Source organism: Rhinoraja longicauda, chromosome 11 (genome assembly GCF_053455715.1).
Source record: "Rhinoraja longicauda isolate Sanriku21f chromosome 11, sRhiLon1.1, whole genome shotgun sequence".
Taxonomy (NCBI): Eukaryota; Metazoa; Chordata; class Chondrichthyes; order Rajiformes; family Arhynchobatidae; genus Rhinoraja; species Rhinoraja longicauda.
This window is the reverse complement of record NC_135963.1, coordinates 44,543,114-44,568,715: the sequence shown is the minus strand read 5'-3', so window position 1 is coordinate 44,568,715 and position 25,602 is coordinate 44,543,114. Positions and strand designations below refer to the sequence as shown.

The 25,602-nt window shown below is 44.0% G+C and overlaps 1 protein-coding gene across 2 annotated transcripts in view; it reads left to right on the top strand.

Annotated features, from left to right (window-relative positions):
- The first annotated feature begins 1,071 nt into the window (after positions 1 to 1,071).
- pgm1 (phosphoglucomutase 1) overlaps positions 1,072 to 25,602 on the top strand; it is a 132,425-nt gene continuing 107,894 nt past the window's right edge. Inside the window, exon 1 of one of the 2 annotated variants that reach the window (XM_078407523.1) lies at positions 1,072 to 1,486. In XM_078407523.1, coding sequence (XP_078263649.1) covers positions 1,238 to 1,486 — 249 coding nt within the window. In that variant the 5' untranslated portion in view covers positions 1,072 to 1,237. The remainder of the gene's footprint in view (positions 1,487 to 25,602) is intronic. The other variant, XM_078407521.1, reaches the window with a different exon arrangement.

Here is a 25,602-nt window from a genome sequence, read left to right as displayed (position 1 = left end):
AATAAAAAGTGTTATCCTTGTTTCTGAAGTTCTTTTTTGAATGATGTAAAATTGAAGGGGGTTGGTGCAATATACTGCTAATCCAAAAATGTGTCGTTATGAGATATTCACATTTGAAAAATCCATAAACCACAATAAAAACAAGAAGGTGCCTTTATGTTATTTGACCAACTTATCGGTCAAATTTAAATATGACATTTTTACAGGTTGTAGGATAGTGGGTGTAGGAGCCATTATAGTGGGTAAGGATTGTGTTAATGCATGTAACTCATTTTCCACAAAAATGTGGGTTAGCACCATATTGCACCTTGATTATATGTTAAATTCAAAACTAAACAATGTACATTATGCATGCAGCAATGTGCATTATTATGCATGTCTAAAGCGAGCACTTCTGTATCAGAGTAGGTATGTATGCATTACATTTTATTACACTAATATAGAATGAAAAAATATCTTGACATGTGTTCATAGTTATTTATTCACAATATTAGGATTTCTGGAAAAAAGTTTGATGGCACTGATTGCGAATGGGTATGGGTAGGCCCTAATGAAATGTATGTGAGAGAACAGTGATCATGATAGGGAGAACCATGTGCTGAGAAGTGTGTGCATGACAGATAAGTTAAATTTGTGCATAGTGTGTGCTTGAGCAACACAAGGGAAACTGCACAAAAGAGGGGGCTGGGGAAGAAGGATGGGAGGGAAATGGGCAGAAACTGTAAGAAATAATAAAATCAGAGAAATTAAGCAGGGGAAAACATTTTAAAATAAAAATAACAAAAAAATGTGTTGATAGATGAGATATTTTCTGCATTTTAATGGTATCATCACACATACTGTTCCCCCACAACACTGATTACACCGCGAGAGGCATAACCAACGGCGGGTTTTGCCTACTAAAATGGCGGCCGTTCCGCTCGTTTGCGTAATGCACTTCAGTTTTCGCGAATTCGTCCATCTTGCTCCTCTAGTATCTTTGGTTGTGATGCCTTCCAGGGCGGAGTGGATAACTTGATTTGCAGCTTTTCTACGCTGGAGGAGGTTGCGGAGAGTGCCAGGGTGCGCGACGCGACGCGACGCGACGTGCGTGTGCGTGGCCCGACAGCCTGGGAGGAGCAGCGAGCTGTCAAAAGGCGAAGGCGCCGGCAAGGACGAGGAGCGAGGAAGGGGTTTGAGGACAGGGCTGTCACCACCAACAACAACAAACTTTGTTGATAAAGTAAAAGGACTGAAAATGAGCAGGATTCTGACGGTGAAGACCAGTGCCTTCGACGACCAGAAGCCGGGCACAAGCGGCCTGAGGAAGCGGGTCTCCGTGTTCGAGTCCAAGGCGAACTATGCGGAGAACTTCATCCAGTCCACCCTGACAGCGGACGTGGAGCCGGCCCAGCGGCAGGACGCAGTGCTGGTGGTCGGCGGCGACGGTCGCTACTACAGCAAGCATGTCATCCAACTCATCATCCAGATCTCGGCGGCCAACGGGGTAAATCGCACGCACTCCGCGCACACTGTAGCCGGGAGAACCGGCCGGTGTTTACGGGAGGCCGGGCAGGGCCAGGCGACATGTCCCCGAACACCGCGCTCACACACACACACGGGCCTCTTGTCGCTTAAACTCTCAGTGGTCGTTTGATTTTATACCTTTACACAAAGATCGAGGGTCTCCATGGTCTACTCTGGGCATTGAACGCAGTTCCGATAACATTGCAGCTCGAATTATATATAGTGAAGAAATGTTGTGCATGTCTTCCTTTTTAGTCACGGCTTTGTAATTGTTGAGTGCACGAATGAATGAAAGTTTATGTTTTAAAAGGTAATTTAGGGGTTTTGTTTTGTTGGTTCGTTTGATCTTTTTTTCTTTGCTGCCCTTTTGCAGCTTGATGACTTTTCATCCCCTGACCGTTTGACTTCTGACATTTTCCTATTTGTAACAGGATACTGGCGAGTTTTTCGGCCATGTAGGGTAATTGGTGTGTGACAGGAATTTAAGATACTTGTTTTGTTTCGGGGTTGTGTTCATTTACTTGTCTCGCAGTTCCTCTTGCCAGGCTGCCTTGGTTTTGCAGGCCCGGTTACTATGGTTACGGGTGGGAGGGGGTTGTGTACATGGTGAGGGAGACAACTCGCCCTAATGCACAAGGGACTAATATTGAACAACTATGTGCAAAAGTTGAGAAAGGAGATTTGTCAGAAAAAAATAAAAGCAACGAAAAGTGGGGATATGAATAATGAAATTCAAAACTCTTAAAATCTACCTTTGCTCAAGTCTCAATCCGAGGGTTGAAATTTAACAGACCTAGGTGCCATTTGGAAAACACCACATGTTGCAAGGGGAGGAAGAATAACTTCAAATGAATGACTGTTGGATAATGACTGTTTCATAAAGTTAATTAAATTTATTGCCCCTGTATATCTAGTGAAAATTAGGATGAATTACCTTAATTCTTTGTGAAGAACTTTGAGCTGTTGGTACTCGGTGCTTAATGGGGGGGAAAAAAACGTGGATCCAGCTTTACCTTGCCATGATATTGGTTGACCTTCACACTGCAAATAGTTTGTCCCATGTTTATTTTTGGATTCTCAGATCTTCCAAATGGAAAGAGAAAAGGAGGGTGGTATAGTGGTGCAGCTAGTAGTGCTGCTATCTCACAACGCCAGTGACCCGAGTTTGATCCTGATGTCGGGTGCTGTCTGCGTGGAGTTTGCACATTCTCCCTGTGGCCACTTGGGTTTTCTCTGGGTGTTCCAGTTTCGTACATCCCCAAAATGTGCAGGTCTGCAAGCTAATTGGCCTCTGTCAATTGTCCCTAGTGTGTAGAGAGTGGACGTGACAGTGGAATACATGGAAGTGTGATTGGGTGATCGATGGTTAATGTGAACTCTGCGGGCCAAAAGCCATGTTTCCATGCGATATCTTTCAGTCAATTCAATCATTCAAAAATTGCTTTAAAAAAATAACAAAGTGCTGGAGTAATTCAGTGGGTCAGGCAGCATCCCTGGAGAACATGGATCGGTGATGTGTTGGACATTTGTTCTGAAAAAAGATCTTGATCGGAAACATCCTATCCTGTCTGCAGAAGGGTCCCAACCCGAAATGTCACCTATCCACGTTCTCCGGAGATGCTCGATGACTGCCTAAGTTACTCCAGCACTTTGTGTGTTTTTTTGGTAAACCAAAATCAGCAGTTGATTAATTTTCAAATCAAAAAATGCTATCTTGACCACAAAATTCTTTACCAATGAAGACAAAAAGTAACCGCAGAGACTGGAACAAAAAATAGAACACTGGAAGAACAGGTTAGGCAGCATCTGAGAAGGTAAAAAGAGTACTTTGATGTTTTCCTTCAGGATCCTGCATCAGGACTGAGAAGGAAGAGGTAACATTTTACGTACGCAGCAGTATATGAAAAGTAGGCCAGAGGCTAGTAGGTGATACACAAAACCAAATAAGGGAAGGGGGGAGGTAACAAAGGGGCACTAAACCCAGCTGGACTGTTGAGTGTGTGGGAGAACACCAGTGGTCTGGGCATTGGAAAAATTCAGTACCCCGACCATTAGATTGTAAGCTACCTCAGCGGAACATGAGATGTTATTCTTCCAGTTATTCTGGTTTGCTCCTCTCTATCACCTGCACTTTCCTCTTTGACAGTACCAGGTGCAACACTTGGCCTATCATCTCTTCCCTTGCCACCATGCAGGAACCTAAACACCCCCTCTAAATGAGGCAAAGATTCGGCTGTACCTCCAACCTGCTCTACTGCATTCGGTGCTTGTAATATGGCCAGCTCTGCATTGGTGAAACTAAGCATAAACTAGGCAACAGTTTTGTGAAGCGCCTGTGCGCTGTTTGCAAAGACCATCTTGAGCTTCTGGCTACGGATTATTTCAACTCTCCCTCCCACACCCACACTGGCTGCCCTTGGCTTTCTCCATTGCTATAGGAGGCCAAATGCAAATTGGAAGAACAATCTCTTGTATTTCCATGGTAGCTTACACTCAAATGGTATGAACATTTAAATTTCCAACTTTAAATAACTCATGCCCTGATGTTCTTCTCCCACCCGCAATCACCTGTGCACATGTTTTATTATCCCGTTGTTCATCATTCCCACTCCCCCCTCAAACCCTGAGGGCCATTGTGCTCTTCCTTCCCTCCCAAAAAATATCTGGTTCCACCTATCATGCTGCTGTATACTGACAACCTTTCCTCTTCCCTTTCAGACCCCTCAGTCGTGATGCAAAATTTGTTTCCATTGACGTTGCTTAACCGAGTTCTTGCAGTGTAATGCTTTTTTTAATCATTACTAATCCATTGATTCCATCTTTCGTGGCTGTTAACTGAAGGTCAGCAATGTGCAGTTATGGAACCAAATTTATTCCTGAGCCAAGCTTCTGACCCTTCTTTCTTGTCAATCTCCATCTCTTGTATCATTGCATATATTAATGCTGGCTGAGTTCATCTGCTGAAATCCTAACACAAGTAAATTATGCCTCTTGATCAGCTTCATGATGGGATGATTTTGTACGTGGTAATACCACACTATAGACTTGGGTTCTTCCGTTATTGCCCTTGGTGTGCTTCAATAGCCACACGTTTCATGAGGGTATCTTGAAGTGAATCAAATGGCCAGAAGATATCTTTGCTAATGTTATCAAGTTGATTTTAAGATGTCTTTCAATGTCATGACCTTTTTCTTGAAGGATTTAAAACAACCATAGCCTTCTGAGTTTAAAGCTATTTTCACAGGGTGTCAGGAAACACCATGCATGGAATTAGCTGAAAGCCTCCTTGAATGTTTCATGCAATTTATTTCATATTGGCATTCATCAGAAACAATGGAACTAAGTTCATGCTGAGGGAAAGGAAACCACTAACTGGATTGTACTAAGATCATTTGATAGAGTTGGATTAACTTTCTCCATTGCTGAATTTATCTTGTCTCTCTTGACCCTCAAGATATGACCCAAAATGGGTGCAGGTGATGCCTTTTCTTCTACAGGGACCATGATAATTCTGCAGGGAAAGTTGACTTGTTTTCAATTCCTTTGGGTTGAAAATTGCAAATGGAATTAAGTTTATATGCATATGGGCCTATGCACACTATGTATTTGGGGCAAATAGGTGTATTTTCAGTTTCAAGGCAACCCCTTTATATCTCAGTTCTTGAGCTGGGATGTTGACTTAGTTCAGCCACAGCTGGAATGAAAATACCAAGCAGGTCAGGCACAATAGAGTTGTACAGCATAGAAATGGGCCGTTCGGCCCAATACATCTATGCCGATCACTGTCTATCTATACTAATCCCACACCTGCATTAATGCTCTATCCCTCTTCCATGCCTTTCTCATTCACATACCTGTGGCGAGTAAATTCAAAGAGCAACATATTATCGTCTGCCTAGATACTTAATAACCCTCTGGGATGAACATTGAATTTTCCAGCATCTGATAAACTGCTCTCTTGTTTTCTCCTATCACATGTGTCCCTTTCTCATCCCAGCTGTTTAAATGTTTTTCTAATTGGCCATTGCTTGTGCTCCTTTGGAAAGGTCACTGATCCGAAACATTGAACAAGTTCTCTTTCCACAGATGATCCTGACTGACTGGATTTTTTCAACATTTATATATTTTTATAGTTAGCTGTATGGCTGCTGAGCCTGCTTCACTATTCAACAGGATAATGGCTGACCTGACCTTGGCTCAATTCCATTTTTCTATCTGTTTTCCCCCAACCCTCTCCCTATCGTGATTTTCACTTCTATCTTAAAGGTGCGACTGACATTCTGAAACTGTCCTGGTCTTGATTCCCCGTGAGGAGAAGTATTCATTAGTTAACTACCCTCTGAATTTTATGCTTCACTAAAATCCCTCCCAATTCTCTAAATTGTAATGAATATTGGTTCAATTGGCTCAACCTATCCTCTAAAAAAGTTTCTTCATTCTAGGAGACAAACATAAACTTTGAGCTTTCATTGTAAGTACATGTTTCTTCAAAATTGGAGAATACAACTGTATACAGGATTCAGTTGTATTTTTAGATTACATTTCTCATGCAATAAAAAACAAGATTCTGCTGTTTTTTGGTGCCTGAGTGAGAGCTCTCTGTCTTTCAAGTATGGGGATGCTTGGAGCTCTCTTTAAGGGCCTGTCCCACTTAGACGATTTTTTTTTAGGCAACTAGGCTGCCGCCACACGGTCACCGGTGTGTCGCCTGTATGGTCATGAGTAGTCTCCAAAGAGTCGTAGCGTTTTTCTGGTCGCCGCTGGATTTTGAGGTGTTTAAAATTTTTCAACAACTGTTGGTTTGACGCCAATGATCGTAGCTTGACGTCTCCTGACGTAGGTGCTGTCTGTCGTAGGTTGTCGCTAGGTGACGTAGGTTGTCGCCGGTGCTGACTTTGGTGAATTCCATTGGCGACTACCTGCGTCAACCGGCGACAGGTACTGGCGTCAAAACCGGAGGCCAAAATGACGTGAATTGTCTTCATGGGTCGCCGACAGAGTCGTAGCTTGTCACGGGTAGACGTCAGTTGACTTCAGTTGTCGTAGGTTGTCGCCTGTGTGGTCGTAGGTTGTCGTAGGTGGACGTCCTAAGTCGCGACAATTGGGTCACCGGTTGTCGGTATCTTGCCATAGCTTGAGGTCAACTAGGTGGTTGGTTGTTGTAACTTGTCGTAGACATTGTCGTAGGAGGGGTCCAGTCGCCTGTTTTTTGGCAACCTACTACGACTATGACAGTCGCCGGCAGTCACTTAAAAGATCGCCGAAGTGGGACAGGCCCTTTACAGTGGCATTCTGCAGTTTTAATTTACATAATATTGTGCATTTCTATTCTTCCCATCAGAATGGATAAACTTGCAATTCCCTGGTTTTGATCTGCCATATTCTTGTCCATTCACTTAACTTGTTCCTTTGCAGCAAAGTGTCTATTGTCAGCAAATTTGGTTGCAGTACATTTAGTTCTTTTGTCTAACTCATGGAAGTGATCCTCAGAGGCCCAAGTGGTGATTCTTGTGACATTCCACTGGTTATTCATAAACCAGCAAACAACCACTCTTTTTTTTTAAGAGGGAATGTTGTAAATATAAGTATCTCTTGTCTCCACTGTGCTATTTTTCATTCTGGATTTTTTTCTCCCAACACCTGCATACTCGCCTTTATACACTATTCTGCAATACTCCAGACCCAGCAGAGGTAAAGGCATAGTGTTATACAATTGGGGGGAACTGTTCAGGGAGTCATAGACAGTGACTCTGGATCCGATCAAATCTCATGGTATCAAGTTAAGCGTGGGCAAGGAGACCTTCTGCTGATTACCTCCTGCTGTCCCACCTCACCTGATTAATCAGTACTACTCCAAGAAGAACACAACTTGGAGGAGTGCTGAGAGTGGCGAAGGTGTAGAATTTATTCTGGACACGGAACCTATCTGGGCAGCGGAAAGACTCTTCATGGTTACAATCAAGTTGTCCACATTGTACAGTTACAGGATAAAGGGAATAATGTTATGTGCAACATAAAGTCCGATTAAAGATAGTCCGAGAGCCTCCAATGAGGTAGATGGTTCACCAGGACCGTTCTCTCATTGGTGATAGGATGGTTCAGTTGCTGCAAGGTTGTTGCTGCTCGATTCATTCTGAAGTAGATGGTGAGGCAATCAACAAGAGGGAAAAATCAACGCGGTCTTATCTTCACATATATACCTGTTGCAGATGCATCTGTTCACTGCAGTATCGGTTGGAGAGACTATTGCACAGGTTCTTGTAGTGACAAAGCCTGTTTTAATAGTGAAAATACACTTCATTGCGCCATGTGGCACCACCACCATGTTAAATGGAGCAAACTGTGAATTGATATAGCCACTCGGGATTGGAATCCCTAAGGTGCTGCGGCAGCAGCAGCAGAATTGTACTTGGCCACAATCTGCAATCTCATGGCCTGACATATCTCCAACTTGAACATCACCGTTGAACCAGCTGAAACAAGTCTGCACATGTTTGAAGAAAAAAAAATTCTTGGCGAGTTCTCATTCAAAATAACCAAAAGTCTTTAATTGGTGATATAGACTGAGTATAAAATTGTTGCCATGTTTTCGTACATGCTCTTAAATTGTACAAGAAATGCATTTGGTTGACTCGAAGACATGGTGGCTGAAGTACTAAATATAAGTTCTTTATAATAAAATTTAAGTTAATTATAATTAATATCATCCTAGTGGCATTTTTACTGAACATTTAGGGATTGTGGTTACCAGGTAAATTCTAGATTGCATGTAATTTAGGCTAAAGATGAGTACCATGTTAAGGCATTACAAGTGAACAAGAATAAAAATGTAAAAGCAAGGACCTACCCAGGTATTTGGGTCATATGAAAATGGTTTGTCAGTATGTTTCGGTAAAAGTTAGTTATTATGTTGGGGAGGGATGGCTAGATTTGGGGAAAACATAGTTTTGAGTCTTACCTTCAAGTGTTTACCTTCAGTGTTTACCTTAAAATCCAAAAGAAATGGTGGAGAAAAACTAAATATTGATCAAAGCTGACAAAGTTGTTTCAGCAGTTCTATTCTGTTCTTATCTTGTTATCCATGTTGGAGGAATGAATGGTATTGTGAAACTCAGTGCCAATATTAGCAAATGATAAGATAACAGGTTAATGCAAAACCACTTCGACAAGACACTACTTGAGGCTAGAGGCTACATTTTCATCCACCCCATCACCTCCAACAATGGAAATTTCCTTCCACGAAAATAGACAATGTATTGGTAACAAAAGATGTAGCAAAATATTTCTTCCAGGTAACCTTTGAAAATCATAAGCGATGGGAGCAGAATTAGGCCGCTCGGCCCATCAAGTCTACTCTGCGATTCAATCATGGCTGATCAGTCCCTCCCTCCTAACCCCATTCTCCTGCCTTCTCCCCATAACCTCTGACACCCGTACTAATCAAGAATCTATATCTGTGTCTTAAATAAACATAGCACAAAAAGTAAGGAAATTTGTGTTTGGTAGATTATTTCTTTGTTGTAACAATGCTTCTTGGCAATAAATCTTATACCGTTGGAAAGCCTGTTTATTTCCCTTTTAAATTGTGCCACATTTGTAAGGAACATGCATTTGTGGGATGAGCAGCAGAGCTGAGTATGTGGGTTGCGCCCATGAAAAATCTGCCAAATCTTCTCTGCCAATGCCAAACAGCTTATTCTGCCATTGACTCTTGTTCGGTGTTGTTTGGTGGATTGGATGATTGAAATCTGAAGAAACAAGACATATTGGCAATTTAACAATTTATTCATTTAATAAACAGGAGCCTCAGTAGCCTGTGGAAGAACCATACACAGCCACAACAGCCTGGCACCTCCTCCTCATGCTGGTCACCAGCCTGGTCACACACTGTTGTGGGATGGCATCCCATTCTTCAACCAGCATTTGTCGCAAGTCAGCCAACGTGGTTGTGTTGGTCACTCTGGCACGAACAGCACGCCCAAGCTGATCCCACAAGTGTTCAATGGGGTTGAGGTCAGGACTGCTGGCAGGCCATTCCATCCTCTCCACTCCCAAATTCTGGAGGTAGTCTCAGAAACCCTGCTCTGTGGGGGCGAGCATTGTCATCTTGGAGGATAGAGTTCGGTCCCAGACTGTGGAGATATGGGATTGCCACTGGTTGCAGAATCTCATCTCGATATCTCTCTGCATTGCGATTGCCTCCAATGATGACAAGCCTCGTTTTTCCAGTGAGGGAGATGCCGCCCCACACCATCACACTGCCTCCACCAAAAGATGTTACTCTATCGATGCAGCAATCAGCATAGCGTTCTCCGCGTCTTCTCCACACTTTGACCCTATGATCCAACTGCCGTAGGCAGAATCTGGACTCATCGCTGAACATAACGTTCCTCCACATGTTCAGGTTCCAGTGCACGTGTTGCCGACACCAGCGCAAACGGGCATGGCAGTGAAGGGCAGTCATGGCAGGCCTCCTGGCAGCCCTCCTGGCAGCCCTATGAGACCGGAGATCGGCTGCGTGCAGTCTGTTCCGAATTGTCTGGGCAGAGAGCCGTCGGCCATATCGTCCTGCAAACCTTGACTGCAAATCTGTAGAAGACAGCCTACGGTTCCTAAGTGCTGACAGGGTGAGGAAACGGTCTTCTTCGGGTGTCGTCTTCTTGGGACGCCCACTTCGTGGCCTGTCTCTGACATGCCCCGTTATATGGAACTTGGCCTTCACTTTGGAGATGGTACTAGGGCTCACTCCAAATAATGCCGCAACTTGGTTTTGCGGAACACCAGCTTGAAGTTGCCCTATCGCACGGGCCCTATCCAGATCAGTCAAACGTGGCATGCCGATTCTTGGAGCAAACACCTACTGACCACTGTAGCAGGGCCCATGCTCACAGATGCTGCCAATCAGGTGCCAATCAGGCACCTGATTGTCAGCACCTGGGGGTACCAGAAGCTCAAAACAAGAGTCAATAGCAACAGCAGAATAAGCTGTTTGGTATTGGCAGAGAAGATTTGGCAAATTTTTCATGGGCGCAACCCATATACTCAGCTCTGCTGCTCATCCCACAAATGCATGTTCCTTACAAATGTGGCACCATTTAAAAGGGAAATAAACAGGCTTTCCAACGGTATAAGATTTATTGCCAAGAAGCATTGTTACAACAAAGAAATAATCTACCAAACACAAATTTCCTTACTTTTTGTGCTATGTTTATATCCACTGACAGCCTTCTGTGGCAAAGAATTCCACAGATTCACCACCCTCAGACTAAAGAAATTCCTCCTCATCTTCCTAAAAGAACGTCCTTTAATTCTGAGTCTTTGACCTCTAGTTCTAGACTCTCCCACTTGTGGAAACATCCTCTCCACATCCACTCTACCCAAGACTTTTGCTATTCTGTACATTTCAATGAGGTTCATTGAAAATGTATATCATGCAGAGATTTTGATCACAAAATTGTTAGTGCAATTTATTTAATCTTAAATTTGAGATTAATAACTGTGCAGGCCACAACAATATTTATAGTTTTAATTTTCTTGTAAATAGCATTTATATAGCATCTTTAACGTAGTAAAATATTCAGGGCAATATATCGATCAGTCTATATCAGTGTAGATTTACTTTGATCTTGGCCACCTGTGCATTATTGCTTTGGCTGATTTTCCTGTGGCAAACTGTTATGGAAAAATATAATCTTCTCTGAGGATTTTTTAAAAATGTATTGAGGAGCCACTCATTGTGGGAGCAAATAAATTTGGATTTTACCACCTTTACACAATATTTGTAGTACTGCATATACCTCCGGGATATTGATTAAGAGTTAAAAGGCAGGAAATGTTAGAAATACTTAGCAGGTCAGGTAGCATCTGTGAAACGAGAAAAATAATTATCATTTCAGGTTCAAAAACCTGTATCAGAACGGGGAAGAAAGAAAACGTTAGTTTTAGGTTACAGAGAGGGTTTTGGAAAAGATAAACGGGCCACAGAATATTTCTGATAGGATGGGGCCAAAATTGCCATAGTAACTAGCTGTTACAAAGCCATCTGGTTGATAAATTATTGAGGGAAGTTTTAGAGAGAGATTGAAGAAAGAGACGTATAAAGTCATGAAATGCTAGTCAGAGCTGTGGGTCAAATAGTGTTTGTGGAGAGGGAAAAATGTTAATTTTACAGAAGCATAACTACAACAGAACTGGCCAGTTTTGATGCAGAGAAAACATGCAAATAGAAACAAAGTAAACATTTCAGGTCAGATGCACCTCCATTAGAACTGGGAAATGGAGAAAACAAGTTAGTTTTAAGTTGCAGTGAAGATGAGAAAGGAATGGATAGGCACTGGTAAAAGAATGGTTAACTGGAAGAATGCTTTCTAAGGTGCATCAATTGAATTTGTTGTGGCATTTGAGACATGCTGAATATCCTTATATTTATGAAGAAATTGAGGCATTGGTGCTATAGCCAAGAAAGCATACCAATGTGATTGGACCACAACAAATTTTTAGTGATATTTGCATCAAGGAATTTAAAACTCTTGACTATCTCTATCCATTTTAATACCATCAACAGAGACCGGGGAGTGTACTTCACCCTAGTTTCCGAATTCATCAACTAGCTCCTTCATTTTACTGATATTGAGGGAGAGGTTGTTGCCTTGTTATGTTACTAAGCGTTCTATCTCCTTCCTGTACTCCATCTTGCCTTTGGGGATCCAGCCTGCTATGGTTGTGTCATATGCAAACTTGTAAGTGTGGTTACAGCAGGATTTAGCTGCGCAGTCATGAGTGTATAGGGAGTATAGTAAGGGGTGGGGAGCACAGCCACGATGCAGGGTGCTGTTGTGGAGAATGGTTTGTTGCCTATCATCACTCATTGCACTCAATTGGTGAGGAAGTGATGGATCCAATTGTAGAGTTGTGGTTATTCTGGGGCTCTGGCTTGGTCCAGAATTTTCTCTTGCCATCCCTGATGACTTAGTGAACGTCCTATCTGGATTTCTTGCACAGGTCAAGATTGCCTGACTTGAATACCACAGACTTGGCCATCATCAGGAGTGGATCTTGTGGTTTATCCATGGTCTCTCTTTGGGGAGCACTTGGATTGTCTTCTTTGACAAGCAGTCCTCTCCACTTTTACTAATTGAAATCTGTGATAGCAGTGTCATATTCATTTAGGTTGGCCTATGAGTTATGGAAAATGGAATGGCTCACCAACTCTAAAGCAAATATGTAGAATCTCATCTGGATCCTCATGCTTCAGTGTCTGTGCGTAAACAGTTATTCCAGTCACAATGGCAATTTTTAAATTACATTTTGAGGCATGGTAAAGTATAATTTAAGAATGTGTATTTAATTTTATTAATTACACAATTTATAAATAAGTAACACAAGATACTGGAAAGCAAAGCAAGCCAGTTAGTATACTTTAGCAATAAAGTCAGAGTTGTTACCCCTTCAAATTTCATGAGTCTCTTGAACACACAAGGTAAGTTTTCTTATACTGTACAATTCTGTCACATTTAACCTTGCATACTAGTTTCACTGGATGCTAACAATTGACAGTGTCAACAGTAGCAAAGTAAACCTGCTCCTTCCAATGTAACTTGTCATGGAAGTGCCCTCTTGGATCTGACGTGTTTTTGATTTACATTATCAAAAGACATACTGGCATTAATACCAAAACAATTGAATGCACACAAGTTCTATGCAGGTGAAACTGAACAAAAGTTACTAATTTGACTTAATCGTTCCACCGTTGTTTATTTCCCCTTGAAGTTGGCAAAGGTCCATGCAGACCATAAGAAGATCACAATACTTCATAAGGTATATTAGAATTCTGATAATTCATATTGCGTTACCTGCATAGAATCACTCTTAGTGAGTCACTCTTATATTGTTCGCTATCAAAAATACTAATTTATCACCTTGATGGAAATCGATTCCATATAGCAGAGTTATGGATGATGGATAACAGTGAGTTATTAAAGAAACAAATGGATGTCCATATCTAACAACGCACCTGTAATTGAGAAGGTGACCTCCTGTCAAATTCTTACAGAATCAACCTTATGTTGTCCTTCAGATCAGCACTGTCTAGCAACTGTTTAGCAAGTGTTCATTCAGAATCTGATAGTTAATTTCAATATTTTTATCAGACCATTAGATTTTATTTCTTTAAGATTGAACATATTCTTTTGGGAAATTTTCTGGAAATTAAGATTATAGGCAGAGACATTATAACATGCTGCGGGGATAACATTTTGCACCTCAAGGACATGCACGGAATGAATCCCCATATCAAAGCGTTCTGGTAAGCAGAAGAGTCTGTCTCTTGTTCTATGGAGGGATAGCCAAGCATTATTTTCTATTCGCTTATCAACAACATCAAAACCATGCAAGGCAATGGCATATTATTGTCATATTGATAGAACTTCAGAATTTATGCAGATGTCTTTAGTTAAATTGTCAGTTATCCCCAAAACATTAAATACCACATATTAAAGTAAAGTATCATTGTTAAACTAATCAAAGCAATAATTCTGTTGGAGGTTGCTGCACCAATGCAGGAGAGATTTGGGCCCAACGGGTCCAGTTAGCTTTAAAATAATCATGGATAAGGTCAGGGCTGGTCCACAAGTTACGGTTCTTACTTGGGACAAGGCCTACTTTGATGGTTTAAGACTGGAAGGAACCTGCAGAAGTTGATTGAAGTAGATTATTTGTAGGCAAAGGAATATCTGGGAAGTGGGAGAGTTCAAGGCATGCATGTTCCAGTTAGATTGAAGAGTAAGGCAGGTGGGAGTAAGGAACCCTGGATGACAAGAGAAATTGAGGTTCTAGCAGGGAAAAGGAGGCATGGGTCATGTATAAGCAGCTGGAATCAAGTGCATCCCTAGAGGAGTACAAGAGATTGAGGAGCATATTTCAAGGTTTCAAGGTCAGTTTATTGTCACATGTACCAGTTAAGGGCCTGTCCCACAAGTAATTGGTGCAGTGCAGCGGGCAGGGAGGACCAAGATATGTAGCTGACTAATTTAAGGGCCTGTCCCACTTAGGCGATTTTTTTAGGTGACTGCCGGCGACTGTCAAAGTCGTAGTAGATCACCAAAGTTTTCTTTTACCCTACAACAATGACCAGGACAATGCCGAGTCGGGTCGAGATTACACCATCTTCGTAAACCGCAAAAACTCCCACGCTGTCAATGCTTCTCCGGCGTCCTGATTTTCGCTGAAATCACTGACAAGTCGGTAAATACTTGAGAGTTTTGAAATATAACATCTTGCCCGAGTTACTTGAAAACCAAGCTTCACGGTAACAAGGCATAAACTGGATTTATTTCCAGTTTACTAATAGCAGTATTAAATAATTTAATTTTAAAAGTGGTTAAATGGATTTTTGTGCGGAATGTGGGCATTCTTTGAAAGATGCATATCATTACGGGAGATGCATATCTGGTTTCTGGGTTGCATATCTGGGTTGGGAGCCTACTTTAAATGTAATCGCTGATGGCCATAAACATCGCGAAAATTCCCACGCTTACCTGACTGTCAAACTGTCGTCTCCAATCTATCTGTCAAATGTCCTGACGGTAAATAAATTGGTTAAACACAAGTATTTTATGGTATCTTCAAATGACTTTACTTATTTTAATATTATGTGCTTCTAAATGCATCTAAGAGAACCTAGCAAACCTGGGGACAGCATGCAACAGCGCCCGCAATAAGTAACGGTACCTGGCGACAAGCCAGCTGTCGCCGAGAAATTTAACTAGGGTTGATTTCTCAGCGACGTGCTGAGATCCACTACGATTCTTGGAAGACTCCTCACGATCATGCCCGCGACACCCCGGCGATCTGTCGGCGACAGCCTAGTCGCCGGCAGTCGCCTTAAAATTGCCTAAGTGGGACAAGCCCTTCAAGGTACAGTGAAGTTTAAAAGTTACTTAAGAATGAAATTAGGGGGTGAAAAGATGGCATGGCATAGCTCTCGTAGATAAGATTAAGGAGAATCCAAAGAGATTTTCAACATTCATTAAAGTAGAGAGAATAGGGCTCCTCAGAAACCAAAATGGTCAAGTTTGTGTGGACCCGCAGGTTTTTCAATTAATATTTCCCCTCTGTTTTAACTGTGGAAAAAGACATGAAGACTAAAGATCTTGGGACAATTGATTGAGATTTCTTGAGGACTGTTCATATTACAGTTGAGGAGGTGCTGGATGTCCAAAGACATATTAAGGTAGGTAAATCTCCTGGGTCTCATCAGATATATCCAAGGATGCTGTGGGAAACTAGAAAATAAATTGCAAGAGTCCTGGCTGAAATATATGATTCATTGTTAGACATGGGTGAGGTACCAGAGGGTGGCTAGTGTTGTGTCTCTATTTAAGAAGGGCTGCAAAGCAAAACCTTTAATGTTCCACATGGTAAGCTGCTCTGGAAGGTTAAATTGCACGTCATGCAGGTAGAGAGGGATGCAGAATTGGCTTTGTGGTAGGAAGCAAAGGGTAGTGGTAAAAGGTTGTTTTTCAGACTGCAAGTCTATGATTAGTGGAGTGCCTCAGGGATCAGTGCTGGGCCCACTGCTGCTTGTCATCCACGTCAATGATTTTGATGAGAATGTAAAAGGCATGATTAATACGTTTGCCAGTGACATTAAAATAGGTGGTACAGTAGATAATGAACATAGTTATCAAGATTTACATCAAGATCTTAATCAGCTGGGCAAGTAGGCGAAAGAATGGCTAATAGAGTTTAATTCAGGTAAGTATGTGGTTTTACATTTTGGGAAGTGAAATGAGGGCAGACCTTCACAGTGAACAGTAGGCTCCTGGGCAGTGTTTTGGAGGAGAAGGATCTGGGAGTACAAGTACATAGTTCCATGAAAATTATGTCACAGGTATGTAGAGTGGCGAAGAAAGCTTTTGGCACATTGGCTTTAATCCCTGCATTTAAATATAGTAGTTGGGACATTGTGTTATAGCTGAACAAAATGTTAGTGAGGTTGTACTGTGAGGTTTCTGTTCAGTTTTGGTCACCATGCGAAAGCAAAGATACCATTAAGCTGGAAAGGGTGCACAGATGATTTACAAAGACCTGAGGACCTGAGCTGTATGGAGATTTTGGGCAGATTGGACTTTATTTCTTGGAGCACAGGACCCGGGAGGGGGGTGTTATCTTATAGAAGTGCCTAAAATAATGAGGGGAATAGATAAAGTGAATGCAGGATCTCTTAACTATAGGGGAATCAAGAATTAGAGGGCATGCATTTAAATTGAGAGGGGAAAATTTTAATGGGAACCCGAGGGGCATCTTTTCTACACAGAGTGAGAGGAAGTAATTGAGGCAAGTAAAATAATGACATTTGGACGGATACATGGATAGGAAATATTTTGAGGGCTATGGGCCAAATGTGGGCAAATGGGACAAACTTAGATGAGACATGGATGAGTTGGGTTGAAGAGCCTGTTTCTGTAATCGTATTGGCCCTGTCTAATCGAATAAAGGGAATATAGAAGATTCCTGTTCAAATTTTCTTTGGTTGTTGTCCCAATTAGAAATTATTGTGTAAACATGAAGTACTGTGTACCAGGTACAATACCATAACTTAAACAATGTATGTCAGGCAGCAACAATAACCCAATAGACTCCCAGCTAGAATGGCTGCCACTGTTTATGCAGCAATCATAAGTTTGCTGCCAAGTAATATTATTTTCATTTTTTATATTCTATCATTCAAACATACTTTGACATCGCCTTTAACTGCGTGCATGAGGCTTCTATGTTCAGCCACCATCCAGTCCTTTGGAGAGAAAGACTGATTTGATACATTTACTATCTACTATCTATTTACTATGTCTGGAGAAGGGTGTCCACCTGAAATGTCACCCATTCCTTTTACCCAGAGATGCTGCCTGTCCCGCTGAGTTACTCCAGCATTTTGTGTCGTCTATCTTCGGTTTAAACCAGCAACTGCAGTTCCTTCCTACACATGATACATTTACTAGCTGCTCTTACACAAAAAATACCCGTTCTCCAAATTTTTGAATGCACATAATTAACCTGTGTCCAGTTCTACAAAGGTGTCTGATATATTCTTTGAATTGGTATTAATTTTTGTGTCAATATTTTGTGTCTCTCAACTTAGCATATATTTCCCTTAAATAAAAAGTAAAATGTTTACTCACGACAGTGATTGCATTGGAAGAAAACCTTCATAACAGTTCCATAGTTGCCTAGTTGGAATGAGAATGCGAAATTAAGTCATTGCACCATGTTAACGTTACAATGTGGCTACTTTTTGTATAAAATTCTTGAGACTGAGTGCTGGAAGTGCTAAATTCACCTGTAGGTCGATGATGGCTTGTCTCCTCTCTATGGGTTCTTAAGGTTGCTGCAACCTTATACTGCATATCATGCCGCAGGTGATTGTGGGTCTGTCTTTCTTTTAAACCTTTAGCTATGATTCCTGCGTTAATATCTCTCTGGCTAAATTTATTCGACATCTTTATAAAGGTGTGGGAAGAGGGAGGACAAAACAATATTCAGTTTAGTTAGTTTACTGTCATGAAAAATGGGACGATTTATCATGTGCAGATGGCATAATTTGGTGGATTTTTTTTCCATCGTGAAAATTATAATTTAAATCAGAACTAGACCAAGTGGACCCGTTGGGTCCAAACCTCTCCTGCATTGGTGCAGCACCCCCTCCTCCTCCCCCCCATCTCCTCCCCCCCTCGCTCCCCGTACCCCATCCCCTCTCTTCTTCCCCATCCCCTTCCCCCCTCAACCCCTCCCCCCCTCCGTCCTCCCCTCCCTACACCCCTACCCTTCCCTCCCCTCCCTCCCCCCTCCCCTCTCTCCCTCCTCTCTCCCCTCGGCCCAACCATGGACCAGTTGCCGGGCGGGGAGTGCCCCCGTGGCAGTGGGCGGACAAGGGGGGACAGGGAAAAGGCACTGACCTCGGCCCCGTTTCTCTTCTGGGCCTCTCCTGTGGAGCAGAAGTGTCTCCTGCAGCTCGGCTGCAATCTACGGCGGGGAACGGCGGCGACGGTATGGAGTGGGCGGTGAGTGTCTCCCAGGGCCGTGGGTGGGCGAGAGTGGACAGGGAGAAGGCATGAACCTCGGCTCCATTTCTCCTGCGGGCCAGGCATGGAGCCCAAGCCTCTCCTGCAGGGGATTGGCGGGGGCGGCCATCTCGTGGATCCTCTGCCACCATCTCTGCCTTGCGCTGTACCACGGGAGGAAGGTCAGACACAGGGCACGCCAGGGGGAGCGCATTTATTAAAGTTTATTAGGTAAATTGTTTTTAAAAAGTAACAAAGTTGGGTTTATTCAGACCAAGGGGGAATGGTGAGTAGGGTGGGCCTAAAATTGTTGCGCTGTCTTGTACCATTTTGGCTGTGTAGAGGGCATGGTACACACATAAACATATACACACAACCAAACCAAGAGTTCCAATCCCCACCTCCCCCTCCACTACTCCCCCCTCTCCTTCTCCCCCTCCCACCCACTGCCCCTCCACTCCCCACTCCCCCTCGGGGCCCATCAATGCAACTGATGTGTGCAGCCGTTAGCGAGCGGCGAGCATCACCCGGGGCCGTGACGGGGGCTGCAAGCCGACCGATGCGTGGACCCATTGGCGGCGAAAGCCACTTACCTGTGCCCCGTGCATGCAGCGCTGAGTGGCGGTGATGGCAGCGGGTGGGGCCTGGCGGAAGCTGGGACTACACCTCCCGGCGGGCAGCGTGGCGGCGCGCACAAGATGGCGGAGCGGGAGGAGGTGGAGAAGGAGAGCGGCCGCTATTTTTGTGGGGTTGTCGACGATGCCATCGTTTGAAGCGAGCGCTGGAGGAGACGCGGGAGGAGGAGAAGCTGCCGGGTTGTATTCCAGCGATGGCGCTGGGCCCGGGCGGGAGCGGGGACTCGACAACGCCATCGGCTAAAGCGGGCGCTGGATGCCGCTTCAGCCTCTCAAGGCGAACGATGAGAGGACGGGGCAACGACAATCTGCCTGCTGCTTGGAGTCTCCGCCGGGACTGGGCGCGGGCGAAGGGGGAGAGAAAAGGGGAGAGGGAGCGACTCACCTTGCCTTTTTGCCACAGGAGGAAGTTCAGGCGCATAGTATAAGTGCCCCCTCCCTCATTGGCTCGCACTCGTGCTGATACGTTCTTCTCAGTATCATTCTCAAAGGCACGCATTGAGTGGGAGACCAAAACAGGACACGTCTGGACACAAGATCGCTATTTTAATTCTCTGTGTATTGTCGCAATGCGCAGGGCAGCTTTACCATATTGTTGCATGTATACATCACATATCTCCCCCCTTAGAATTGTGATACTTTTCTTCCATCTAAAGCATATTCATACGTATTCAATCCAATATCATAATGATCTTTATATCCATTATGTTTCCAAAGTATTTTTCTAGAACAAAACCCAATTTAAGTAAGTCAAAAATATGCATCATTTTGTATCCAATTAAATCCAAATCAAAGTTTACATATCTAATTCTTATTTTGAATGTGAGCATCATCTTCAATGTAATTCTATCAACCAAATAACCTAACCAACCCAAAATGCCGAATAAGAGTATTCATGCTACAATCCTTTACATTAATGATAACCAAATTTTCATTGCGTTTACATTGTCCATATAACCGAGTCCATATAGTCAAGTCCGTTGTCAACATCCGTAGTAATCCGGTTGCTTTCTATTTCGCTTTGGGTACTGCTTACGCCCTGAATTGCTTTCTTCGTTGCTCTCTGATGTCGCGTCCTCGATGGTCTCATCGTGGTTGCATTCGTCGAAGTTTTCATGTGCAATGCTTCTTTCGTTGACGTCTTCATTGCGCACCAAGTCGAAATCTATCGAATCTCCTGTTTCGTTGTTGTGGGAGAGTCGATTTCGCATTTAAAAATCTGGTTTGCGTGACATTTCCAGATTTCTATTTCTCCCGTTTCGTTGGTTGTGGGAGAGTTAATTTCACGTTTCAGAATCTGGTCTGCGTGACGTTTCCAGAATTCTACACCGTTGACGTGAACCTTGACCTGGTACAAGATAGGACATAGCTTCTTTGCGATGCGTCCTGGTACCCATTTCTCCCCTATCGCGTAGTTGCGCACTAGCACGCTCTCTCCCTCCTCAAATTCTCGAGCTGGGCGCGAATCGTGGTGCAACTTTTGCGAGAATTGTTTGTCACCAATGGCCGCTCTTTCATCTGGCACCGCGATGCTGAAACGAGTGCGAATTTTCCTTTTCATCAGCATTTTAGCCGCGTTTGTGTTGTAGAAGTTTGCGGCATTGAACGATACGAGATGAAGAATCGAGCGACACGTGTTTGCAGCGGTCCCGACATCTTGCGCAGCGCTGCCTTCACCATCTGCACGGCGCTCTCTGCGAGACCATTGGTTGCTGGATGGTATGGCGCACTTTTGACATGACGAATGCCATTCGCTTTCATGAACTTTGCGGACTTTTCGCTAGCGAAACATGGGCCGTTGTCAGAAACCAGTGTATGCGGAAGGCCATGTGTCGCGAACACGAAGCGAAGCTTGTCGATAGTGACGTCACTGGTTGATTCACTTGTGATATGCACTTCAATCCACTTTGAATATGCGTCGATGAGAACAAGCAACATCTTTCCCTGTGCCGGGCTGGCATCATCGACATGAACTCGCGACCACGGTTGACTAGGATGCTCCCATGAATGCAATGGTGCTTTGGGCGGATCCCACTGATACATTTGGCATTCTGAACACGCATGGACTTTGTGCTCTGTCCTTATCGATTCCAGGCCACCACACACAACTTCTAGCGATCACTTTTATCTTCACAAAACCCGGATGGGCATCAGGCACTTCCTCGATCTTTGTGAACGACATTGGGGTGGTAATACAACACGACTACCCCAGAGAAGACCACCCTTGTGAACGCTCAGCTCCACTTTGCGACTGAAGTAGGGCTTGAAATCATCATTTGGTGGTTTGTCTGGCCATCCGCTCATGATATATTCGCGAACACGAGACAGAATTGGATCCCTCTGCGTCATGGTGCGAACACGCGACGGAGTGATGGGCGATTTCTCCAACTCGCTCATCAGAAGGACGATTTCTCCTGGTATTGGCGCTTGCGATACCGTCGCTCGTCGTGGGATTCGGCTAAGCGCGTCTGCGTTGGCGTTGGCTGAGCCCGGTTTCTACGTAATGTCGTAATCGTATGCTGCCAGTGTTAGCGACCAGCGAATCACTCGCGGCTAAGCCATTAGCGGAATGGCCTTGTCGTTACTGAACAACCCAAGAAGCGGCTTGTGGTCGGTGTTGATTACGAATCGTCGTCCGTACAAGTATGTGTGGAACTTCTTAATGCCAGACTATGGCTAGACCCTCATCCAGCTGCGAGTAGTTGCGTTTGGCGTTATTCATACTGCGTGAAACGTAGCCTATTAGCACGTCCGTGCCATCTTCCATGATGTGTGACAGCACTGCCCCTACTCCGTAAGGGCTGGCGTCGCAGGAGAGAACGAGCGGCTTGTTGCTGTCGTAGTGCGTCAGAACTTTGGATGATTTCAGGCTTTGCTTAGCTTGTGCGAACACATTCCGTTGAGCTGGTCCCTAATGCCATCTAACCGTTTTGCGCAGCAGTTGATGAAGCGGTTCGAGCATGGTTGAGAGATTAGGCAGAAATTTGCCGTAATAGTTCAGCATCCCAAGGAACGCCTTCAGTTCTCTGACGTTCTTCGGTTCAGCCAGCTCATCGATGGCTTTGACTCGTTCATCTGCTGGCTGCAGCCCTTCAGCGCTCACCTTATGGCCCAGATATTGGACTTCATTGACGAAAAAAGCGCATTTTCCCCGTTTCAGTCGTAGGCCTGCATCTTGGAGCCTGCGGAGGACTTGTTCGAGGTTGTCGAGGTGTTCTTCCTCGGAACTAACTGTGACGAGCAGATCGAGCACATACACAGCAATTCCAGAAATCCCCGCCAGAAGATTGTCCATCGTACGCTGAAATACAGCCAGTGCTGTTGAAATGCCAAACGGCTTTCTGGTGTATTGGAACAAACCGCGATGGGTATTTATCGTCACCAGTTCACGGGATCTGGACGACATAACCAACTGCTGGTAAGCGTGCGACAGGTCAATAGACAATAGGTGCAGGAGGAGGCCATTTGGCCCTTCGAGCCAGCACCGCCATTCAATGTGATAATGGCTGATCATTCTCAATCAGTATCCCGTCCTGCCTTCTCCCCGTACCCCCTGACTCCGCTATCCTTAAGAGCTCTATATAGCTCTCTCTTGAATGCATTCAGAGAATTGGCCTCCACTGCCTTCTGAAGCAGAGAATTCCACAGATTCACAAATCTCTGACTGAAAAAGTTCTTCCTCATCTCCGTTCTAAATGGCCTACCCCTTATTCTTAAACTGTGTCCCCTTGTTCTGGACTCCCCCAACATTGGGAACATGTTTCCTGCCACTAACGGGTCCAACCGCTTAATAATGTTTCGATAAGATCCCCTCTCATCCTTTCTAAATTCCAGTGTATACAAGCCTAGTCGCTCCAGTCTTTCAACATACGACAGTCTCGCCATTCTGTGAATTAACCTAGTAAACCTACGCTGCATGCCCTCAATAGCAAGAATATCCTTCCTCAAATTTGGAGACCAAATCTGCCGAAGCCTCTCCTGCAGCACGGCTGCGGGCGGCGACGGCCATCTTGTGGATCCTCGGCCGCAGCCTCTGCCATGCGCTGCACCACAGGAGGAAGGTCAGGCGCGGGGCACACCGGGATGGGTGTCGGTTCTCCCACTGGTCCTCCCGGGAGGGGGGTGGGGGGAGCGCATTTATTAAAGTTTATTAGGTCAATTGTTTTTAAAAAGTAACAAAAGTGGGTTTATTCGGACCACGGGGGAATGGTGAGTAGAGTCTGCCTAAAATTGTTGCGCTGTCGTGTACTATTTTGGCTGTGTAGATGGCATGGTACACACATAAACGCACAAACAAACCGAGTTTTTAGTAATATATATACTAGACCAAGTGGACCCTTGGGCCCAAACCTCTCCTACATTGGTGCAGCACACTCTCCTCCCCCCCTCCCTGCTCCCTCCACCTCCCCTCCCCCTCTTCCCCTCCCCCCACTCCATCCCCCTCAATTCCCCTTATCCTCCACCCTCCCTCCCTAGGAGATAGATTTAAACTTTAAAATGTGAATAACTTTAAAAATATAACACCGATTTCAATGAAACTTCTTCCATTAGCACCAAAGGGACGACGGTGAGTAAGGTGGGCCTAAAATTGTCGCGCTATCGTGTACCGTTTTGGCTGTAGTTCAGGAACAAACAAACGAGAGTTTTAGTATTTCGATATAGATATAGATAGATTAGACCAAGTGGACCCGTTGGCCCCACTCCTCGTTGGGTTCCCATCGTGACATGGGGAAAGTCGCGTTTGTTCTTTAAAATGTTTTTGCTTTTTATGGTTAAAATTCTCTCTTGGAGATCATTCAGCAGCAGCGTCAGCTCGACTGCGACGGCAGTTGCTTTGAGCAGGAAGAAATCGCTCCCCCCATGTGGGACCCGGTTCAAGAACGATCGAAATCAGATTTTCTTTTATTTCTTGTGAAGATGGTCACGTAAAAGTTATGAGGCGAGCTTCTGCCCTTAAACGACGACTGGACGCATAGCGCGTAATTAATAGCTTTAAAAATAAAGCAGGGGAACTTAGTTGATTAGTTGTTGTTGTTATTTTTGTTATCACAACAGAGGTATAATTAATACACCAGGTTTTTTTTAAATCGCTGTGCATTAAGTACAGTACAAGATGTTTGTACAGTAATGAGAAGTTAATACACCGGCGCTCCAAGTTCATGACGTGTTTCACAGTTCTTCGTCCATCGGATCTAGCTGTCAACGGAAAACAGCAAGCTGGAGAGGGATCTTTTGGCTCGGGAGCCTATCTATCAAAAGCAGTCACCCGCAAAAAAAGTTTGCTGCCAAATAATAAATTGAACAATTCAATTTTTCTATCATTGATTTGCAACAGGCTATTTCTTTTCTTCATGCTGCCTTTTTGACAGTGATCTTTTGGAGCAAGTGTGGCAACGCTTCTTCAATTACAGAAAGTGCTGTATCTGTTTGAGGGAGCTATTTCTAGGCGCTGTTTTGCTGTTTCTGAACATCTAAATCTCTCGGCAGCGTAACCGGGCCCTTCACTGACCGATTTCGCCGTGTAATTTTCGGAAGAAATTCTGTTCTTTCCTACTTTTCATTCATTCATTCCTATATTCCGACGGTGGTTTATGATCCATCGACGTGAAGCTCGTTATGGATGGGAATCCACTGCCTTTGGTGACTGTGCTGACAGCTCCTTATGATGCTCAGAAACCGGGAACTAGCGGGCTCCGGAAGAAAACTAAAAATTTTCAGTTCAAGCAGCGATACCTTGAGAATTTCATTCAGTGCATCTATGCTTCCATTGACTTGAGGGATCGTCAGGGGTCTACTATGGTGGTCGGAGGCGATGGTCGGTACTACAATAAAGCTGCCATAGAAATCATAGTTCAAATGGCTGCTGCCAATGGGGTATGTTGCTCCCCGCACATTATCGGCCAGAATTGCGATTGAGTTACACTGATTTTAGTAGGTATTTTCACTGAGGAATATTTCTTTGCGTGTGTTTTTGTTATGCCACGAACTGTTGGGGAATGGGACTAAAATGAGCAGGTGCGATGGGAAAACGTTAAAACGCCGTAAACGCTCTTAAGTATCACACCCGGTAGTTGGACTCGGTTGAATTGTAAAGAAGGGCAAATAATATTTGACTAGATTCTGAAGCATGTGTTTTGATATGTGCATTGAGTCGAGAAGTTCTGAACATTTTATTTGATAAAGAACAAAAAAAAAATACGCGTACGCGGTGACATTTTTAGAAAGGTAACATCTGAATATATGTTTGCGCACCGACTGATTGGTGTGTGTCTTGGCTAAGAGGCAGCACTCACTGACGGTTGAGGGTTCAAATCCAACACCCGAAACTTAAGGCCCACATCCTGACTGACTCTTCACTGCAATCCTAAAAGCGTGCTGAACAATCCAAAGAACACCAATGATTA